Raw genomic sequence first — 23037 nt, 5'->3', positions numbered from 1 at the left:
ATATACAATATAATTTTATAAACAGATGTTTTAAATTTTTGGCTCCCCATTATTTTAGCACATTTTAGACCATCTATAAAGTAAAACCTGAATTCAGAATACGGGCCATAATGTTTTGATTTTGTACATGACCATCTGTTGTTGTCTCCAGTGTACTTCTAGTAGTGTAAATTTACAGTATAAGAAGATCTGTGGTTGACTGGTTAGTTCATTCTCAGTGGGATGTTTGTGCCTGCAAATTACAGATAGACCTCAGGCTGAGACAGGTTTATGACTCATTTTATGACCAGCTGAGCGGGCCAATATCAGCTGATAGGATACTTATCTTTTCTCTTTTTTATTTCCATGGTTCAACAAAGACAATTCACTTTAATCCGGGAGAGGGTATAGGCATGAAGAAACATGATTCAAGCTTTAGAAACATACCTTGCTGTGTTAAACAGGAAGTGCCCTTTCTTTGTGTTTTCAGCCTATGAAATATTGTCCATTTATCACTTGAGGCCAACTGCCAAACAAGGGTTTTACATGTATTTCCCAATATTTCCACACATGTACAACATTTCTTTTGTTGTACTATGTTTGTGTAGCCGTCTGTAGTACCCTCCCCCTTTCGTATACTAGGCCTTTAGTCTTTGTTTTACTGACTGCAAAATACAGGCATGCCCTGACCCGGATTCTTTGTTTTTATGTATTGTGTCTTTTGTCATTCTTGTTCTTGTATATGAGGGCTCACAACAAGGTCTTTCAGCATTACTGGTAGTAAACTCAGGTGAGGTATAAACAGTACATGTAGTACATACATAGGCCTGGGTACCTGGCAGGAATAATTCTTGCTGGCTAAAGCCAGCCATGGAAATTAATAATTATTCATAAATTCCTTAGCATAATTTAGAGATGTTAAATGGCACACTGGCTGTACAAGAACTGAATATCAATTCCTGAACATGTACAGTATCTCCTTTTGTACATCATGGATGGCCTATATATGTTCATATTTCTTCATGCACTGTCGTTATACTCAGAATTGATGATAGGATGAGCACAACTCTTTCCAGACAGAATGGTTGAACACTCAGGAGTCCCCCTTATGAATCATAAATTAGGAGCCTGCGTATTCTGGTTCCACTGTAAATCATTTTCATCTGTTTGTTGTTAGTGTCTGATGACCAGTGAGAGCAACGAAACCATTCAATATATGCTCAGCATGGGTTAGCCATTCGGTTGACTCCAAGAACAAAGAAATTTCACTTTTTTCTAGGATGAGTTCAATCCACTCTGTTTTTAGTAACACAAGAAACATGGTTTTTAAAGGTGTTGTGGCTCAGTGGATAAGTCTCTAGACTTTGAACCACAAGGTCCGGGTTCACTCCCACCGCAGCAGTGTCGTTTTGGCAAGGTATTTGTCCACATACTCTCTTTAAATGCTTGAGTGACTGATCAATATACATGTATTGTAGATAATATGCAGCATTGCTACATGTACATGTAATAGAAACTTGTATCAAGGTATTCATTATGTATCAAAATGTTATAGAATCATGGTTGTGTTCAACTGATCTTTTGTCAGTCATAGAAATAAAACATAAAAGGAAAGAGCTTCAGATGCATTTTAAAGGCGATCCTGCAGAATATACAAAATTTCGATTGAAACCAACGGATGGGCCTTCTCACGATTTCATTGTGTAATCCAAGTTGACCATATCTGTAGGCAGCTGGAATGACTTCCTGGGTCAAACTGCAGTGGATGGGCTTGAAAGTAGGGGAAAACCAACTTTGATAGAGGGGGGGGGGGGGGGGGGGGGAGTAGAATATTGAATTCAATCCCCAAAGTGACAGTCTCATGTTTGCTTATTACAAGTAGGCCTACACTGTATATATTCATTTGTTATTAGGTGATCTGTCAATCGACAGATCAACTAATTAATTTCGAAAGAATTTTCTTTTTTATTTTTTTATTTCTTAATTTTTATTTTTCCACCCTTTTCTTGTTACCATTAAAATCTCCAAATCTACACCATCAATTATCTTCAAAATATCATCAGATATGGGGACTTATCATGTGATGTGAACGAAAAAAGTTCAAGGTCAAAAGGTCATCATGACGTCATCTAGACGCCATTTTGTAAAATCACATTATCAATCATTATCAATGATCGAAAATTAACCATATTTACATCACATTAACTTCAGGTCAAGGGTCAACTGTCCATGTCATCAAAGGTCATGTAAAGGTCACGACGTGCGCGTACGCGCGCGTCAAAATTTTAAAATGCTCAAAATCGCTTTTTGACCAAAGTAGAGTATGTTTCAGGTGATTTTAAGCATTTCAAAAATTTGCGCGCGCGCACGGTTACGCGCGCGTTCCCGCGCGTAACGGCATTATAAAACATAGGATCGCCATTTTTTTCATATCAATGCACCGATAATATAATTCTGAACAATTTGATACCTTGATCAACCTTCTACGACAAGTAATAAAGGAATTAGCCTCCATCAAAGTTTACAGCACGCGCGCGCACTAACCATAGACAATATATGTGCAAAAAGATGCCTATACAAAATTCATTATAGCTCTTAAAGTAGTCCGTTGACCCCCATTCTTTTTTTCATATTCGAATAGAGTATGGATGGGAGATGTGATTTCATGTCACATTTGACCCGAAATTTTATCATGACGTTATCAAAATGGCGTCGGAACTCAAAATTCCCATTTTGCTACTTATTACGTCATCATAATTATGCAAATTTGACTCTAAGTCTCTAACTCTGTGAATATTTGTCAATTTTCGCTCAGTTTTCAATATGTTGTAGCTGAGAACATGCTCTTTTTAATTTGATGGCTTATTTCACTTTTAAAGGAATGGATCATCCTGAAAAATGGCAAGTTATAGAGGCATGTCATTTTCGCTCATTTTGTGTGCAATCTCTATGGGAAATGACTTTTCTCAAAACTGGATTTTACATTCCTCTATTTCGCGAGCCATATCTCCATTTCTGTTTGTTGGTTTTCTCTGAGCTTTGAGTATGTTGTAGCTGAGATTGTAAGCTATCGCAAGTGTGGTCTTCGTTTTCCGATCAGATGCCGGGATCATGCCCGTATTTCACTTGCAAAATTGGATTTCAGATCTTCTTGTTTTGCTTATGTGTAAAGTCTATGGGAAGCGTGTAGCTCAATGGGTAAGGCATCAGACTTGCGTCCTTAGGGTCCCCGGTTCGAACCCAAAAGTGGACATAAATTTTTTTTCTTTTTTTCTTTTCAACATTTCGCAAATGTTCCTTAATCACCATTACAAGGTATATAAGTTCAAATATCGCACAATTAAGTAGATTAAAATCGTTTTTAATAAGCCTATAACATGTACAATGTGTATCGCCTACACCTACATGTATTTCACATATTCTCATTTCCCTCTTTTTCAAGAGTATTCAACATATTCTTTTCGTAAGAAAAGTTCAGTTTTCATCATGATGATCATATTTATCTCAATAAACATGCTGATTGTCTTCGTGTTCATAAAATCAGAGACAGATCACCTAATTCGTCCTCATGACGAATTAAAATTCTAGTTCATGATTATATTCTTTCTAGCTCAAGAAAAGGAATTGAATGCTTCCCAAGAAAGAGATCAAATTTATCTTTCCTAGTATGGAATATAAGTCGATGTACTGTTTATAGTTTCCCGTTGTGTTGCAATGTCATGTATGCCTAGGATTTTTGAATCCAGATTCCACAGTGGTATTGGTTAAAATGTTTTGATTTCAAGAAGTTAATTTTAATACTGGAATATTTGGGAAACCAATATGAAAATTTCACTTTCCAAATGATTATTATATCAACATTGTAGACTAACTACTGGGAGTATTTTCAAACCTTGAATGAAATTTTGAGCCAAATACTTAAAAATAGCATCCAAGCAGCAATTTATTCTTTGTGGGACTTTACATTTGCTTCTGTTTCTGTCTAATACTTGGAAATACAAATGTACTTGGCGGCTTGGCGTCGTAGACCTACATGTACACTTTATGGTTAAAAAAGATAAAGTTCAAACAGAAGTATTTCCTTTTATTGTAAGTGTGAAACTAGAAAAAAATTATTTTGTGGAAGAATAGTACACAAAATAATTTGGAACATGCAAATCAAGTCCTACATATACGTAACCTGAATTCCATGAATCAACCAAGGAGCTTCAAACAGAAGCTCCTTGAACCGACCCAGAAGAGCAAATCTGTAGTGTATATCCTGTCAATCATCTGTTATCCTACTGAAATTTGGTATGGTTTCTATGAAGCCATAGTAGTGCCCTTTGTTCAGGAAGGTTTTAGCTTACTTTCTAGATTTCAAATGATACCATAATTAGAAGGACAAAGTATCTGTACTTGAAAATGATTTTCCTCAATGTACATGTAGGCATTTACACATATATGATATGAATGGATCTACATTCCCGAACTCCAGTCTTGTCATGAATTCAATCATATCAAACACAATATTCTCTTCAAATTCAGCAGACTTTCACCATAAAAATGAATCCAAAAATACATGTACCTACAAAATATATATTATGTAGACGTTTTTGCCAATATAGTTTTTTCTTTTGCAGATCAACAATTTACAATAGCATATACATGTAGGCCTACATCATTTGTCAATTTTGTTATTGATTTTAATTTGTTCTGATGACTCAACAAAAATCATTCCTTTTCTGTGGTCCAGACACAACCACAACCCCCCCCCCCATCTTTATGTTTGTGTATTTGTTCACAGCACAAACATGAGACATTGTGCCATTGCACACATTACATAATCCCTGCATGCGATCTACATGTACAGTACATTATCTACTGTGCACATTTTGAGGCTTCCATGTTAAAATCTCTAGCTGTCCATGGACACAAATCACTTTAATTGATGTGTACCGTGCTGTTATCAATGCCAAGAATATGTAGGCTTTAAATTTTAAACGCTACCCAGACTGCAACGTACCTGGGCATCTGTATCAGGTAAACAATGCACTGTATAATGAAAGGCATATGCACGGATTGCTTGTCTCGTCATAATTTAGCAACCATATGTTATAGGTATCACTAGGTGGTTTCAGACCGCCTCGAAGTTCGCCAGTTCCAGGTATTCTCTGATCGGGAAATTTACCCCGATCAGAAAATACCAGGTATTTTGGTAATGTGAAAGCAAACTACGCGTAATCTCCCCGAAAGAAAATACCGCTAAATAGTAGGTACTTGGCGAAATTACGAGAACTTTCGTGGGGATTTTTCCAGGTCGCAGGTATTTTGGCGATGTGAAAGCAAATGACGGGAACTTTTATCCCAGCGTGTCGTTGGGCGCGGCGGCGTGGGTGGCTGCTGGGCTAGAGATTTTGAATCTCCCGCCTTGCCTGCTTATCAGACCACACTGCGCATGCTCGTAACTTGGGGAACTTATCCCGAAGGATGTGTTTCGGGGCGGTGTGAATGCAGGAATAATTAAGGGTATTTTTTAGCCTTAAAAAGTTCTCGTAATTTAACGGGGATTCTTGTGATCGAGGCGGTTTGAAACCGCCTAGTGCAATTATATGTCCATGGTGATCTTTCTCCTTGTGGCTGATAAAAATACGTGTACTTGATTCCTGATTTGTGAAGCGACATACTATCGTAGGGGCTATAGGCAGCTCTGCTAACGCTATCAAGTACATGTACGTACATTAATGTTGATACATGACATGTACTACTAAAAATTTCATTATTCACAAAATATCTTGAATCATTGGATACCTGTACACCTGGGGCCTGTTGAATAAAACTTTTTACCTGAGAAAACTGGTAAAAACTGAAAACTAAGGTTAGTCTGATTTCTGCCATTGACATTAACACAGGGCAAAAACTCTGGTAAAAACAACCCGAGTTTTCTCAGGTAAAAAGTTTTATGCAACAAGCCCCAGGCTAGTCTGCAGGCACAGACCCTGATTGAAACCTTGATCAGCAAGTGTGTCTCCATGCCAAGACTAGCACATACAAAACTTGCTGCTTAAGACATGAGTAGGCTGCACATATTCAGACCCTTAAAGAGATGGTCCCGGGCTGAAAATAATTATATTTTAATACATAGAGTAGAATTCACTGAACAAAATGCAAAAAAAATTTCATCAAAATCGGATATTTTGTGAAAGCAGTCATCATGAATATTCGTTAGATGGGCTGATGATGTCACATCTTCACTTTCCGTTTTCTTATGTTGTTACATAAAATCATATTTTTTCATTCTTTCATACTTGTGTGAGTATAAATGTCTCCCTTATAATGAAATAAGTTGCAGCAATAAATATCTAATGCACTAAATCAGTTGTCAATCCAATTTTCTAGTTCTTGGAGAATTTTTTTTTAAATAAACCTAATTTCATACAATAAAGTACAAAAGAACAAGTGTGGGATGTGACATCATCAGCCCATCTAATGAATATTCATGACGACTGTTTTCACAAAATATTGCTAAACTTTAAAATTCAATAACTTTGTTATTTTTATCCGATCTTGATGAAATTCTCAGCATTTTGCTCAGTAAATTTTACTCCATTTATTAAGCTACAGTATAAATACTTCCAGCCATCCCTTTAAACTCGAGTAAAGGGTTTGTATAGAAGACTAGCATCTGGCTGGGGTGCCAGACAACGGCATTATGAAAAGCATCGTTGGTAGGGAGTAGGGACCTCCTGTACATGTAGGCATACATGTATGTCCTGTAGCTGATACAGATCTGTTGAATCTTTCATTCTTCATTTCCAACAATTGATTTCCTCCAGTAAACAGAATTCACAAACCAGACCATCCCACTCCCGGGGGGGGGGGGGGGGGGCCGTCAAATGTATTACTGTACACGCGTGTGGCCAAATTATTTCCAAACCCCTTATAACGAGTTTTTCTCTGTGTGCAATATGACCCCCTACAAGCTTTTCGCGAGCTTCATTATTCACTTTTTTGCCCCTAAACAAGTTATCGCCAGAATACGACCCCTACATGTAAACAAATTTTGTCTTTTTGCTAACAATACATGAATATCTAAATATCGACAAAACTATATGCATGGTATTGCATACCCCCAGCGCAGTTAGGGTTAAAATACCCACAACCAGGAAGAACCTGAACACTTTTCAGAAACAAGGTGGAAAAAGCCCCACGGAAAAAACCATACCCTAAACATGTTTGGCTTGTCTTTATAGAAAAAAAAGCTTTGGAAAAAGAAATGTACCCTAAATATGTTTGACCCCGTGCTTGACCATTGACCAGTCTTTCAAAACTACCCTTATTTGTGAAAATCAGTGTTTTTGATACCCTTAACGAGTGCACGCGCGGCCCGCGCCAAAACCTGCAAAAAGCATAACACAATTTTTGGGGGGTCACGCGTGTGTACAGCAATATATTTGACTGAACCCCCCCCCCCCCCGGACCCCACTCCCAAATTTGAAACACATGGAAGGTGATTTGTCTTCAAAATATCCCAAAGGCCTGTTATTTTTAATTCGCAAAGGAGGCCCAATTCCCTTCAATAATTGAGCAGATATTTATTTAAAAAATGGCCCCATCAATATAGAATGACCCTATGAATATGAATTTTTGTAATTTATCACCAACTTGGGTTGGAATTTGGAAATGTGGCCTTCATTCAACATTTTGTTTTCTTCACATACTCTGTACATGTATGAGTACCACGCCATTCTGTGAGTACCCCCCCCCCCCTGAACCCCCACGATCAGGCCTTTGTTTTTAGATTTTCAGTTAAAAATCGTAATATGTAATTAACATATTCTTGAATAAAATACGGCCAATTTCAATGGATACAATTACAGTGTACAAATATTTCATTCAAGCAGAGAATTACATGTTTTTGTAGGCAATTATTCCGGTTGTGCAGTCATCTTCATTATTTATTGTGTACTCTCTATGCATTCAAACATATTCTGCTTTTTCAAAACAGCATTTTATTCTCTGGCAATCACCCAATACATTTCATTTCTATCATTTTTGATGGGGAATTGAATAGGTTTTGTAAAATGAGCGGTACCTGGTACAATGTGTGAATTGAAGATGGACTTTGATTCACGGAATAAAGGACTAGAATGCCTGAAATTTTTTATACTTGAATTGAATGATTTGTATGAAGCTGATTTTCTCCCTTATTGTGATTTCGACCATCCCTGCTCTTGGCTATGAACACATCATGCAGATGTTTGTTCTGTACTACATGTACCTACTATTAACCTGTTAAAACCAATACGTGACTTGTGGCTTTTTTTGCCCAAGTTCCTCATTTTGGAATGCTTTCAAGAATAAGGAAAATATCATACAGTACATCAATGCAACAAACATATTTCTAATCATGCTTTGAAATAGAACAGCAATCCCATGTTTCTTCTTTTCTCTTCCTATTTTTCTCCTTCAAAATCTGTGATTTAGATTTTTCAAACAATCAATACACAGTGTACCATAAAAGTAAAATCAGAATTACATGTTCACAGAGCAAGTATGTACACCTACATGTATGTCTGCATTTTTTTATACAACATAGGCCGACCATTTTATGGAACACTATCCCTAGTCCTGTCCCTAGTACAATGTACATTGCAGAGCTACCAAGTCTCACGCATTATGCGTGAGACTCAAGCATTTTGGACTCTTGTTTATCCCCTCAAATCTCTGTCTCACGCAACTATCACAGCCTATCCCCATATACATTGTACATTGTACACAATGTCTGTGATCTCACTCAGATTCACAGAAAATCTCACGCATAGCTTGTCTTTGAACTTGGCATCTCTGACATTGTATCTAAAGGTCAAGTCCACCCCAGAAAATTGTTGATTTGAATCGATAGTGAAAAATCAAACAAGCATAAAATGATGCAAATTTCATCAAAATCAGATGTACATGTAAAATAAGAAAGTTATGACACTTTTAAGTTTCGCTTTATATTTTTTCACAAAACAGTTCAATGCACTAACTCAGCGATATGCAAGTGAGAGAGTCAATGATGTCCATCACTCACTATTTCTTTTGTTATTTATTGTTTGAATAATACATGTACAATATCTCAAATTTTACAGATTTGTCAATAAGGACCAACTTAACTTAGCCACAAACTGTTTAAATAATGGTAATTGCATATATGTTTAGGGAGAAAATAAACTTTGTTTCACTTGACATGGAGGAGAAAATTAGAATATTTCATATAATAAAATACAAAAGAAATAGTGAGTGGGTGACATCATCAGTCTGCCAATTTGCACACCAACCAGGATGTGCATATTATAACTGTTTTGTGAAATTAAGCGAAACTTTAAAATGTCATAACTTTCTTATTTTACACCCGATTTTGATGAAACTTTCAGCGTTTTGTTCGTTGGATTTTTCTCCTTTTTTTCTAATCAACTCTTTGTTGGGGTGGACTTGTCCATTAAAGGTCAAGTCCACCCCAGAAAAATATTGATTTGAATAAATATCAAACTAGCATAAAGCTTAAAATTTCATCAAAATCGGTGAGAGTTAATCACTGATTATCATTTACAAAAGGGTGCTCAAAATTTTTCAGCCCCCCCCAAAAAAAAGGTTCTGGCTCGTAACAAGATATAAAATCACTTTTCCCCCAAATCTGGGTTGGTTGGCAAAAGAGGGGTGCAGAAGTAGATTTTGTTGCTGTGTATCAAAATACTGTGAGTATATACATTTACAGTACTAGTATAGTCTTATACCCCTTTCATAAACCCAATTATGCGGCTAATAGCTGCATAATTTGGTCGTAAAATCGGAGGAGGACCAGAGTTATCCGCATTATTTTGATGCTGCAATTATCCGCATAATAGCAGCATCGGGACCAGATTTTGACTTTATGAACGCATTTCGAAAGTAATACGGATAATTGCCATGGAGCAGTCACAAGGTCACCCTTTTCCAACGCAACTGCATCAGAGGGGGGTATATGCGGTTGCCATGATGATTATCCTCCTTTTTCAGGACGGGCGCTCGTAAAAATAGTGCGGATTATTTTTGGAGTTTATGAATGCAATATTTATTGAATTATTCGCATTACTCTTAGGCGGCCAATTGGAGGATCCAATGAAAGTGGTATAAATTGTTTTATTGATCAGAATGTTTTCACTCTACTTTCTAATTGTTCTTCCCTCAGATTCGGATACTGATAGAGTTACTCTGGCCGTTGGTAATCTTCATCATTCTTGCAGCAGTCAGACGGGACGAGCCTCCCGAGTTCAGACATGAATGTAAGTCTCTATTTTTATAGATCATTCTCAGTAGTATGGAAACCTAGATAATTAAAAAAGTACCTTTGAAAAGGGCTAAATTGATTATGCATACATACATGTACAATTGAGGCCAAAAGTTTACATGCCCCTATGGAATTCAGTGAAATTTATTCGCTTGCCAAACATCTTAAAATTTACTTTATCTTCAGGAATATAATATGACGAATTTGGTATTCAATTAAAAAAGCATATTATTAAAGCTCTTTCACATGATTGGGATGCCATTGGGATCTAAGTATATTTTAGGTGGAATTTTCTTTGAAAAAAAAGTAATATTCATGTCAAATGTATTCTATTTTTTGTTATTATGTTTTCAAACATTGTTTCATAGAAATATACAAATGTCAAATCTATGATTTTCCCTGTACTGTATTCCATTTTCTATCATGATACAGTATGTCACCACTGAACAAAAAAGTGTAATCTGAAATAGTGAAATGTTTGTGTTGAGAAGTAACTCACACAAATATGAAATGTTTTTGTCAAGTTTTATTTTTAGTTTGTCTAAAATATGAATATTTTGGGGGAAAATGACACCTCAATATTTTTCAGCTCCTGATGATAAAGCAATGTGATGAAGGGGCATGACATACAAATGTACTCATTTGTTCGACATCATATTCGTCATGATAGCACATATAAGATACAATAAATTTTGTGATGTTTGGCAAGTGTCAATGTCAACTTTTCTTTGAATCTTCTGGTGTTAATAAAATTCTGGCCTCGACTGTATATGTATTGTTTTTGTTATACATTGTATATGAATGGATTGGGACGTGTTCCCCCACCCCTACCAGTACCACCCTACAGAACAAAGCACAAGAAAGTTTTGCTTAAAATTATTTCCCATCTTTCAAAAAAAAAGTACAACACTACTGTAGGTGATACAGCGAACGCTTGATCATGTCAGGTACATATTGGAGAGTTTCTGTGGTCTAGTAATGATTGATTGATGGATTGATTGATTTTTATTTATTGATTGATTGATTTATTTATTATTTACTTATTTATTTATTTATTTATGTATTTATTTATTGATTTATTTATTTATTCATTCATTCATTTTTTTTTTTTTTATTTATTTATTTATTTATGTATTTATTTATTCATTTATTTATTTATTTGTTTGTTTGTTTGTTTTATTAATATTTAATCATTCATTCATTCATTTATATACATCTTCCAGCAGGATAAAGTATGTATGTAGGCCTACATGTACATGTAAATACAATCAGTAAACTGTGCACTATAATGAGGCCTACATGTACCTCTATTACAGGACAGTACAATGAGTGTGCACTTCATAACTATATTACGGAAGCTTTCAATCCATCTGAGGTTGAATCACCTTGTCAATGACGCCTTGAATAACTATCATCATTATAAATCCCTTCAAGTACATGTACATGTTCACCCGGATGTCAGGAAAATGATAGACTAGTCAGAAAACTGGTGTTTGCACCAGTAGTACCGGTACTCAAATATGTGTACACGTGTATGGGTATTCTGTCCATAGAATTGATAATATACTCAATGCTATTTCAATTTCTCTCATCCAGCTGGGTTCAACACAATCAATTTTTTTATTATGTTGATATTGATGATTACACTATGATGAAGGTGATGATCATGCTGATGCTGATAATGATGATGCTGATGATGATGCTGCTGATGATGATGATAATGATGATGCTGATGATGATGATAATGAATAATGATGATGCTACTGATGATGATGATGATGCTGATTATGCTGATGATACTGATGATGATGATGATGGTGATCATGATGTTAATCATAAAAATGGTAGTGAATTGCCCAGCTGCTAAATTGTCCTCCAGGCATTGTACATGTTCTATTATAGTGGTCTTCATTAAAAAAAGGGACAATTACAAGCAAATTTTTCAAAGTCGCTTGCAAAATGTCAACATACATACTACTGTACATTATTTTGTTTACTATGAACAAGGACACAATCTGTGTCACGCAACATTGATTTTTATTGATTGCCGAGGCCATGCAATGACAGACACAAAAGTGTAAATCTTTTTTTTGTCCAGTGCGGGTGTACTTTAACTGGGTTATTTGATGTACATGTACATGCAGCCCTACAGTTGCACATACAGTCCCAATGTAGCTGTTATTGAACCTGGGTCATATAACATGTAGGAAATTTACCAAATCCCACAAGTTGACCTGATAACAGTTAAAGGGGAACAAAACCTTTGGAACAAGTATGCTTGTGTCAAAACCGAAAAATCAAAGAATAAGAACAAAGAAAGTTTGAGAAAAATCGGACAAATAATGAGAAAGTTATGACCATTTGAATACATGTATTGCAATCATTATTACTATAGAGATCCTCCCATTGGCAATGCGACAAGGATGTGTGATATCACATGTGAACAACTTTCCCTTTGATGGACTATGAAATACCTCAAAATGTCTCTTTTTGCTTTTTTTATGGTGATACAACATGATGTACATGTATTTAAAAATCTGTATTACATGCCCTACTATAGAAAGAACACATGATCTTCTAATAGATGTGATAAAGGATGCAATTTAAGTGAAATACATACTAAAGTTATGGGGAGAGTTGCTCACAAGTGACATCACACATCTTTGTCACATTGCCAATTTGAGGATCTGTGTAGCATTAGTGATCACAATATTCAAATGCTCATAACTTTCTCATTTGTCTGAGTTTTCTCAAACTTTTGTTGATCTGTTTCTTTGATTTTTCTGTTTTCACACAAGCTGTCTTTTTCCAAATGTTTCATTCTCCTTAAAAATGAATGTCTCAATGAAGTATGACTTAGGCCAAACAAATTATATACTGTAGGCTTTATTAATACCATTCTCTGTCTTATGAGCTTTTCTGTCTTTTACTTTTTCTGGTCTTTTTTTCATAATTGAAGGCTCATTTGTGCAGGCATTGTAATAGTTTCTATCAAAGCAATACTTGTAGTACTATCAGCACATTTAATTTTGTCATATTCTATTTCTGCTTTGGGTAATTTTGATTTTAAAAAAGGGGGGGGGGGCAGCGTGCTGTATTATGCCCCATAAAATTTGTTATTCTCCTTCAGTACTACATCTGTACATGTAAAAGGTGATATTCTTTTTGATTGTGGTTATTTTCATTTCAGGAGGGGGGGGGGGTGGAGGGGCAGTGTGCTGTATGCCTCATAACATTTAGATTTAAAAAAATCATTTAATCCCCTTCAATACTCTTATGTTTTTAAGCATGCATACTTTTCTTCAATTCCCTTTAGTAGGTGATATCTTTTCACTTTCAAAACTAAATATAAAGATAATGCTACTTTCAATTACGTCTTGTCAAAATTCTATTTTTTTTATGTGCTTGTCCGTGCATTAATTGATCCACACTCTGCTGCTCTTAACCCAGGTGAGGTACACGTACAGGTATATGGGTGGTACATGTACTAGGGGTACCTTGCAGAAATTTCCTGGAATGCTTGTTGGCTTGTAAAGTACACTGCTTGCTGATGGGCTATATGAGCTCAGTACATCCAATTCCCATTGAAAGTTCACATGTACGTGATGTATGCTAGATCTAAATTTTATTACTATTATTCATGTTTATTACCCCCTTTTTTCTTTCATTTTTTTCAATACAGGTCATTTTTCCGCCAAAGCGATGCCATCAGCCGGCATGGTTCCTTTCCTTCAGTCTCTCATGTGTGATACTCTAAACTCATGCCGAAAAGAGGAGTTGGAGAGCGATGTCCCAGGGAAGGTCAATGACTTCTCACAAGCAAAGTAAGACAAATTCCCCCCACTTTGATGGTGTTGGTTAAAGAGAAATGCCAGTAGTTGCAGTAAACACTGATTCCATGAGAAAGTCTGTAAAACCAGGCTTAATTGTCAGTATATCATTGAGGATCTAGATCTGGTACAGTTACATAAACTGAACTTTGTGAAATCTTGAAATCTACGCTAAAAAATGTTCACACTGAAGATCACCAACACAGATAGGCACATGTGGGACAGTGTATTATTATTGCTGAAATAAAGACCCGACGGAAGTGACCGAATCCGCGCTTATTTTGCTTATTTCTCAGCAATTACACCATTTCTTCCAGAATCCTTTGGATTCTGTTTGGAACATATTTTTTATTCATACAAACAGACACTTGGGTGGTCATTATATTAGATTCTGTAAAAAGTCATTTTGAGATCGTTACCAATACTAAAATTTATCTTTAACATTGGTTTGACTTTTAGAAAATGTGAGCCGCAAGGTCCTGTGTATCACCTTTGCAGGGAAAGATACACAGGGGTGGACCATGGAGGGGGGGAGGGGGGATTTAGCCTCTGAAATGCTCAATAAAGCCCTGGAAAATCCCCATTTTATTGCAATATTAAAAGCTTATCCAATTTTTCAGATACATGTATATACATGTAAGTAATAAGCCGTGAAAAGTAGCCCCCGAAAGAAAAAAAGAAATGCCTGCATGTTAGTCTGTATGTTTTTAGGAAGGCATTTGTGTGCATTTAATTTCATCACTTATGAAAACTGGTCACTGTGACCAATCTGTACCAGGACAATAGCTTTATCATTCTTTCATCAAAGTAATCAAGGTCCTGAGATATGTACATGTATTTATTTACTCATCCAAAAGTTTACGACCCCCAACGGAAAGATCAAACATGCAGCATGATCCTGATTGTGTGCGTAAGGAGGAAGGGAAATGTATACTTTATTTGATTTCAATGGGCTGACTGTTTGATTACTGATATCCATTCATCCAATAAACTTCCCCACAACTTCCTGGATTTTGATTTCATTTTAGGATCAGATACTACATGTACAGAGTAGATGTATTTCATGGTTACGGTTTTAATCGATGGATTAGGAGAATTCAGTAATGTTCAATATTGAATTATCCATTAAATACTGTTGGTACCAAGAAAAAGAGCCATAAGTCAATTAGATTATAAAAGGAGAATTACACCCAGTCGACCCTGACGTCAACTTATATTGAATCAATGCAAAATAAAATGTATTATAGCAAAGATGGCAATAATCCATTTCTACATAATTATTTTACCTTTTAATAGTTTTAGGGCTTTTAAATTTCTAATTTGTAGCTTCATATGGGAGCTGCTCAACCGTATTTCATGCCCATGAAATTCCATAGCAATGTGCATACAGTGTACATATGATTTAATTTTCTCAGAAATTAAAATGATTTCACCCATGTATTTGATATATCACAAGGCACATTTTTGATAAACAACTCTTGTGTACATAAATTATTTTCGGTCATGAACCATTAAAAATGTGGTCATTTATATTGCTTGACAAATGGGGCATTTGTTCACCAATGACGTCACAAAATAAAAACTTCAAGACTTTATAACTTTTCTATTCTTTGATTTTTGTAACTTAATTAATTTGATGCCTGGATGGACTTCCAAGAATCTTGACTTTGATTGGTCGGGTCATGTCTCTCTTCTTTCTTATTTCACAGGTTATCAATTCTTATAGAAGACATTGAGAAAATTCTAGGAAACAAGACGTTTGTAGATGATGTAGAGAAGATTTTGATCCAGCTAGGGGATCTGGAGCGCCAGGGAGACTGGTGGAATAGGGGCAATAACTGGTGGGATCAGGCACAGGGGCAAATAAACACCGGTGGCCCTTCGTTACCAGGTAATTATGGAAATTCCACTGCAAAAGTTGGGGCATTTCCTTTTGTGTATTTGTTGTTTAAACTGTTTTTATTTTACTTGTCAAGTTTAGCTTAATACTTTAATAGGCAAACTGTCATTTTCCCCAACTGTTAGCAGAAACAGTGTACCATGACATTTGCTCCAGCAATAATTGCTACGCTGTAATTTCCACATACAAAGGAATGGCCAACTTCAACCCTGGATTTAACGCTATTCCCTGTCATAAACCTAAACCTAACATGAAACCGTATTGCAACCCTAACCTAACTCTGTCTTAGACAAAATAAAGCCCGAAGCGATTGTCGCTGGTGCAAATGTTGTGTCACCGAAACAGAGATGCAGGTAAAGAAGGTATGAAAGAGAGAAATTAATATACATGTACATGTACAATGTGTTGAACTGATTGTATGTGAGCATCGGTACATAATATAGACAATTCAATTTGATTTAAAAAAATCAGTCATCAATTAGATTTAACCATGGTTAAATCTAATTGATGACTGATTTCTTTTGTATTTGTTATTTTCTTTATTTTCAGTTTTGTTTATTCTGGTCCTGTCATTTATCACAAAACTTTCCTCCCTCTCTCCATTTCTCTCTATCCAAATCACCCCCTTTCGCTTCCTCCTGCACATATTTCACCATAAACAGTAACACCGAGTTTTAATACTATGCTGATACACTCTTGTATCCTCTAGGAGCAAACCTTGCATGGTGTAATCACTGCCTTCCCTTACCCCTTCCTTCCTTTGTGAATCCCAGAAGTGAGTGGATTGACAACCCATATTAAAATTCTATATTTTCTGGAGTGAAACCAATCACTTCACGTTTCCCCCGTCTTGTTCTAATGAGTTGCAACAGTTTCCATCCCATTCTTCCATTATACAGTATCTTCTGAACCAGATGTTTTTTTTTTTTAATCTCTTTGATTTTTTTGTATAGATATTTCTTTTGGCCTGATGTTTTCATTAAATGATAAAAAGTGGCCCATAAGGGCCATAATGATGAACTGCAATTAAAATAAATTTACCCCCCCCAAAAAAAAAGTGTCGGTATATGAGAATGTGACTGTCCTTAGCGGTAAGATGTGAATGATATGGGGGAAAAAATTATATTTTCTTAATAATCTATACATGTATATTATTGCAAATTGTATTTTGGTCAAGATCCCATACAAAATGAAATACATGTAATACTGCATTTATTTCTACCAGGGGGGGGGCTGTAAAAAGCCATTTCTCAAGCATAGAATGGCCTAAAAATTTCATGATATCATCATGCTTTTTGTAGCTTTTTCATAGACAATCTCTATAGGTGTTTTAAGAGCCCTTTTTAACATTTAAAAAATGAAAACATTCATGAGAGAGAATGCTTTTAAAAAGTTATTCAAATTTCCCAGAGAATCAATGGATGAGAAAAGAGTCACTGCACTTATTTTAAAGCTTGAAAATGTTTGGTGATGCTTCATTATTTGATTTACAAAATGTTAAGACATCCTTTGAGATATGGAAATGAAGGAGAACCTTTATAAAGTCTTTAAAGAGCCTGGGAATTCCAATGTATGTCTTTGGAGAAAACTGTTTCTAAATCTTTAGTAGACCGGCTATCTGGTTCTTTATCATCTAACGGAGCCGGCACAAAGTCGAAGAACAAAGTGAACTGTTCATATCCTGTTTGTCTGTTCATCCAACTTGTCAAGGTGAATTTTGTTAGCTTGAAATTATATCTCCTCCATTAATAGTTGTTTTGCTTTGAGTTAATATTTGATATTGGGCCATTGTAAAGCGGAGATTTATACATCAAATGTGTTTGAGATACTGTATCAAGATAGCTGATAAGAAAAATAATTTGAGATTTGTTTTTCATCATCTTTTAATCTTTTAAAGGTCAAGACAATTCCAGCATGATGTTAATTTTAATGCTAGACACAACACATTTGTATTGTTAGACATTGGATTTACATGTAAATGAGAAATGGGTAGGCATTTAAGAGTTTCACTTAAATTTATTATTTCAGTTTATTTGTAACACAGGTGAAATGCTAATTTTTTTTCATGAAATATTTCAAGTTATATTTTGGAGATCTTGCACAGAAGTTCTTACTTTTAGGAAATAAAAAATTAAATGTAATATTGATTCCCATATTCCATACATGATGCGTATCACTGTAAAAAGAAATTGTTTTGGATTTAATAGACCATTTTGAATTATTATTGTTTTGCAAAAAAGTGTAATGGCCCAGCCCTAGTTTGGTGCGGAATATTTTTTTAAAGAAAAAGAAGTGGCAGACCCGATACTTGATACTTTCCTCATTATTATTTTGTTTTACTTAAATTTCCCCTCAAACATTGAAACTGCTTCTTTTCATTGGCTTGATTTTTTTTACCTTGTACAAAAGTATAAACACTTCAATTTGCTATCATTATTAATGTTGGAAAATGAATAAGGTTATAATAAAGAAATGAAGTCTCTTTGTATAATTACACGTAGGCCTACATGTACATAATAAAAAATTTGATACTGTTTTTGACACTTTTATCAATAATATTTCATTACTGTAGGTTGTAAGTTCTCTGCTTTCATCTTTTGATGTTTAGTGCATGGAATATTAATATTTCATACATCATGACCTGAACATTCGTAATCAGTAACCAAAGAAGTCTGATGGCATTATTGAGTACAAAACTAGCTTCATTTTCATATGAAGAAAGGTGATGCAAACTAATCATACTGCAAGTCAGAAAATGTATTCAAGATGGATTTATTTCATGCGCGAAATGTTTGCCGAAGACGGAGAGGCGTGTTCATGAGCGTGTGTGCGGGAGTGGTTTAAAATGTTCCAGTGCTTTTTCCTACATAACTGTATGGATTTATGGAGAAGCTAGTACAAATATAGATCTTGAAATCCATCATGAAATTGTGCCATACTGTATGGTAGACCTTTTGTCAGTTGGTATTCTAATGTGAAATGTAAACATGGCTTCAGTTTTTGTTTATTGCATTCCACTATGGGGCTGGGAGGCAGGCGGTACTATACATGGATATGCTGTGTGATGTTATCCTAATATCTCAAGCAAGCGTTTTCCAGTTGTTGGCTTTTGTGATTCTTACATAGTTTTTATTTATGTAGGCCCTAGTTAGGCAAAATTGAATTACATTGAAATAGAAATTGCAAAATTCACACAAATACATGTACAACATATATTGGAAAATAAGCACAGGTGCATGTCGAGTACCAGTAGTTTTATTTGGGCATTTCATTAGTCTTAGACAGCAATCCCTGACGTTTCTCTGGAACATGAGATTAAAATAAAGTTGTTATTTCTGAACTCATTTGCAAATGTTTCTTTATTGTTTGAAAATAAAACCAAGCAAGATTTTATTGAGTACTCCAAAGTCTCAAGGCAGCAACAAGTCAAGCTGCACCTTCACTTCCCATGAATGTTACGTCTTTAAAACATGAAGTTGCTTGTGTATGAACATATCCTAGGGACACATCGATTCCAGAAGGATAAAAATGATATGATGCATCTCAATCCAGACTAAATAAGAGTCTTCCTATGATAACTGAGGGATGTTATTCTTGTCGCCTCCTTGTAAATGTCGAATGACAGTTACAAGGAATGACTTCAATGTTCACAGACAGACAGGAGACAGACGTTTGACTTTGAGATCATTTTGGGGCTTTTACCATTTTCAAATAGACTATTGATAACCCTTATTATGCATCTTTTTAAACTCTCATTTAAGGTTAAGCCAACCCGAAAAAAAAAATTGTTGATTTGAATAAATAGAGATTAGAGAGATTAGAGAGAATAAGTCAAACTAGAATAAGGCTGAAAACTTCATCAAAATCAGATGTAAAATAAGAAAGTTATGACATTTTGAAGTTTTGCTTATTTTTCACAAAATGTACATGTATATGCACAATTCAGTGGCATGCAAATGAGACAGTCAATGATGTCCTTCACTCACTATTTCTTTTGTTTTTTATCGTTTTAATTATTTGAACCCTTATTTTTTACATATTTGACAAGTAGGACCAACTTGGCTGAACCATAAAGAATTAAACAATGCTAATTCCACATGTTCAGGGGGAATTAATCGTTATTTCACTTGACAATGAGGACAAAAATTGTAATATTTCATATCGTTTTCATATAATAAAATACAAAAGAAATAGTGGATGGATGATGTTATCAGTCTCCTCATTTGCATACCAACCAGGATGTGCATATATACAGTAACTGTTTTGTAAAATTATGCGAAATTTTAAAACGCCATAACTTTCTTATTTTACATCCGATTTTGAGTCAAATTTTCAGTGTTTTGCTAGTTAGATTTTTCTCTTTTTATTCAAATCAACTTTTTGTCCTTAATGCAACATATTATATGTATGTTTTAATTTTTGCCCATCCCAATATTTTCTTCTTTTCCCTTATCACCTTCTTTGCTTGCTTTTTCATTTCCATCCATATTTGATTCTATTTTGTTAATTTCTCCCTCCCCTTGAATATAAATTCTCACCAAATTTAGTATCCTTATTCAAATCATATCACGCACCAGGATCCTTTGTCATGCAACCTGTTTGAATGACAGTACAACAATTTCAACAAATTTGGTCTCGGCTCATCAGTGCCTTGATTCAGTAGCTCATAACAGTATCAAACAGTAGCCTTGTACTTGTTCTATTACACTTTCAAAAGCAGAGTATACAGTATCAAAAGTAAAACTATTGTACTGTGATGATTGGTTACAGCCACTTCACACTTTCATACACTCCATCTAAAAACAAATGCCATTGATGCCCATTAATTTTACTTTCAGATGCTTCATCTTTGAGTGGTTTAATAGACGACCCAGAGGCGGTGCGTAGATACCTCAAGAGCCAAGTGGGTCTGTCACCTGATGTTGTCGATGCCATCCTCAACTCACAACCAAACCCTGCTGAGGTAAGCAAAAGTAAAGGGGCGATATAATGCCGCATTAACAGTGTGCATAGGGCCGGGCCAAGCCCGGACGAAGTTGCAGGCTAAATTTTGCATGTTAATAGTAAGGGGCCCAGCTCAGCTATTTTTTTGTGCGTGTTTACTGTGGGGGGGGGGGGGGGGGCTCAGCTCGGGCTCAATTTTTCTGTGTTCATTAATAGTACATGTAGAGTGCTCAGCTCAGCCTTAATTTGAACTTTCAATATTTTGTTGGAATATGCCTTGCATGTATACACTTTACAATCAGTATTTTGGGGGTGTGCGGTCCTACGGAACGCCATGTTAAACTATTTTACACGAAAGCGTGGCTGAGTCACGGCTTGGCCCCACCTGTGGTTACAGTGAGAAAAGGCTGAGCTGAGACACAGTAGTATCAGCTGAAGCAGCTGGGGAATAAGTACATTTACCTTGAAAATTTGGCCAAATGTGTTGCCTTTGGCCCCACATTAGGCCTTTTCAGCATTTTTCACCTGGCCAAGCGGCTCCTAGTCTACAAATGTAGACCCACATCTGCAGTGTGTGTACCTCAGCTGATTCAACGAGTCTGCATAGCAGTCTAGGTCTAAATGGCTCGCTTCGCTCGCCCTTTCAGGCTGGTTTGCTGCAAACCAGTAGCAGATCCCACCTCACAAGCCATTCAGAGTCTGCATAGCAGACTAAGTGGCTCCTCAGGCGACATTTTTTAACTGTTTAGGGTCTGATTTTTTTTTTAAATGCTAAAGAGGGTTTCTGTTTTTGTGGAAGAAATGATAGCACTCAACTTTGCCGTTAACTACATGTATTGAAATGTTGCTAGAGAAGATGATCCATTAACATACAAACTGTGCACACAATTTAAAAAAGACAAGTATTCTCATTCAACACATACTACTCATTCCCTAAAAAAAGAATAAATTGCGATGTAGTAGCTCAAAGATTACCCTTTCACCTGTAGTTTACTTCCATCTGTGATTATCAGAATTGAAGTTACCGTTTACGTACAGGATATTTTGGTTGTAGGTTGCACCAGGGTAAATAAGACACCGTTCTCACCACCTTAAAACTAGTTTAGTGGAAACTATTTTAATGCATAATGAGAATGGTCGAAGCGATCTACCGAACCGGTTCATAAAACCACCTCGCGGTGTAGTTTTCAAGATCACTTTGCCTCGTTAAACTGGTTTTATCATAAGTGAGAACACAAGCATTCTTTGGGAAGCAATCTTCGCTCAATTTGAGCACGCTACTCCACACACTGTGTGTAGAATGCCTACGCTGGGGTATCAAATTTTGTGCGAAACATGTCACCCCACTGTGAGTGTTCCCGTAGCAACAAATCGCTTTGATTTGTGAAGTTATTTTGAAAACTACTTTCGAGTGATCAAATGGGAATGCTATAGCAAAGCGATCTTCCAAACTGGTTTCCTGAACCGGTTTCCAGTAAACTAGTTTTAGAAAGTGTAATGAGAACAGGGTCTATCATTCTCATTTTCAAATCAAATGCATTTCACCTTGCCATAAATATGTAAATTTTATATTTGAAGCTTAAAATTGAACCATTCTTCATCTTTGATTCTTGCTTCAAATCTGAAATCTTCAAGTTCTTTCTAGTGTACACTTGTCATTTTATTTTGTTTAATGATCTTAATGCTCAGAGTAGACCTAGAGACTGTTCCCTAAAAGCAGTTTACTGGAAACCGCTTCAGGAAAGCAATTTGGAAGATCGATTTGCTAGCGTTCCCATTTGATCATCCGAAAGTGGTTTCATTCTCATTTGCAAAGCAGTTTAATGGAAACTGCTTCAGGAAACCAATTTGGAAGATCGCTTTGCTAGCGTTCCCATTTGATCATCCGAAAGTGGTTTCATTCTCATTTGCAAATCAAATGCATTTCACCTTGCAATACTATAAATTTTATATTCAAAGCTTAAAATTGAACCATTCTTCATCTTTGATTCTTGCTTCAAATCTGAAGTCTTCAAGTCCTTTCTAGTGTACACTTGTCATTTTATTTTGTTTATTGAAATGCTCAGAGTAGGCCTAGAGACTGTTCCCTAAAA

The 23037-nt window shown here is 35.8% G+C and overlaps 1 protein-coding gene across 2 annotated transcripts in view; it reads left to right on the top strand.

Annotated features, from left to right (window-relative positions):
- Window positions 1-23037, top strand: part of LOC121423581 (phospholipid-transporting ATPase ABCA1-like) — a 91416-nt gene that overhangs the window by 6000 nt on the left and 62379 nt on the right. For both annotated transcript variants that reach the window (XM_041618945.1, XM_041618944.1), the window contains exons 3-6: window positions 10172-10265; window positions 13953-14094; window positions 15810-15991; window positions 20839-20963. In XM_041618945.1, coding sequence (XP_041474879.1) covers window positions 10172-10265; window positions 13953-14094; window positions 15810-15991; window positions 20839-20963 — 543 coding nt within the window. The remainder of the gene's footprint in view (window positions 1-10171; window positions 10266-13952; window positions 14095-15809; window positions 15992-20838; window positions 20964-23037) is intronic.

Source organism: Lytechinus variegatus, chromosome 11, assembly GCF_018143015.1.
Source record: "Lytechinus variegatus isolate NC3 chromosome 11, Lvar_3.0, whole genome shotgun sequence".
NCBI classification, from domain to species: Eukaryota; Metazoa; Echinodermata; class Echinoidea; order Temnopleuroida; family Toxopneustidae; genus Lytechinus; species Lytechinus variegatus.
The sequence above is the reverse complement of the archived record's forward strand: the minus strand, read 5'-3'. Positions and strand labels throughout refer to the sequence as shown.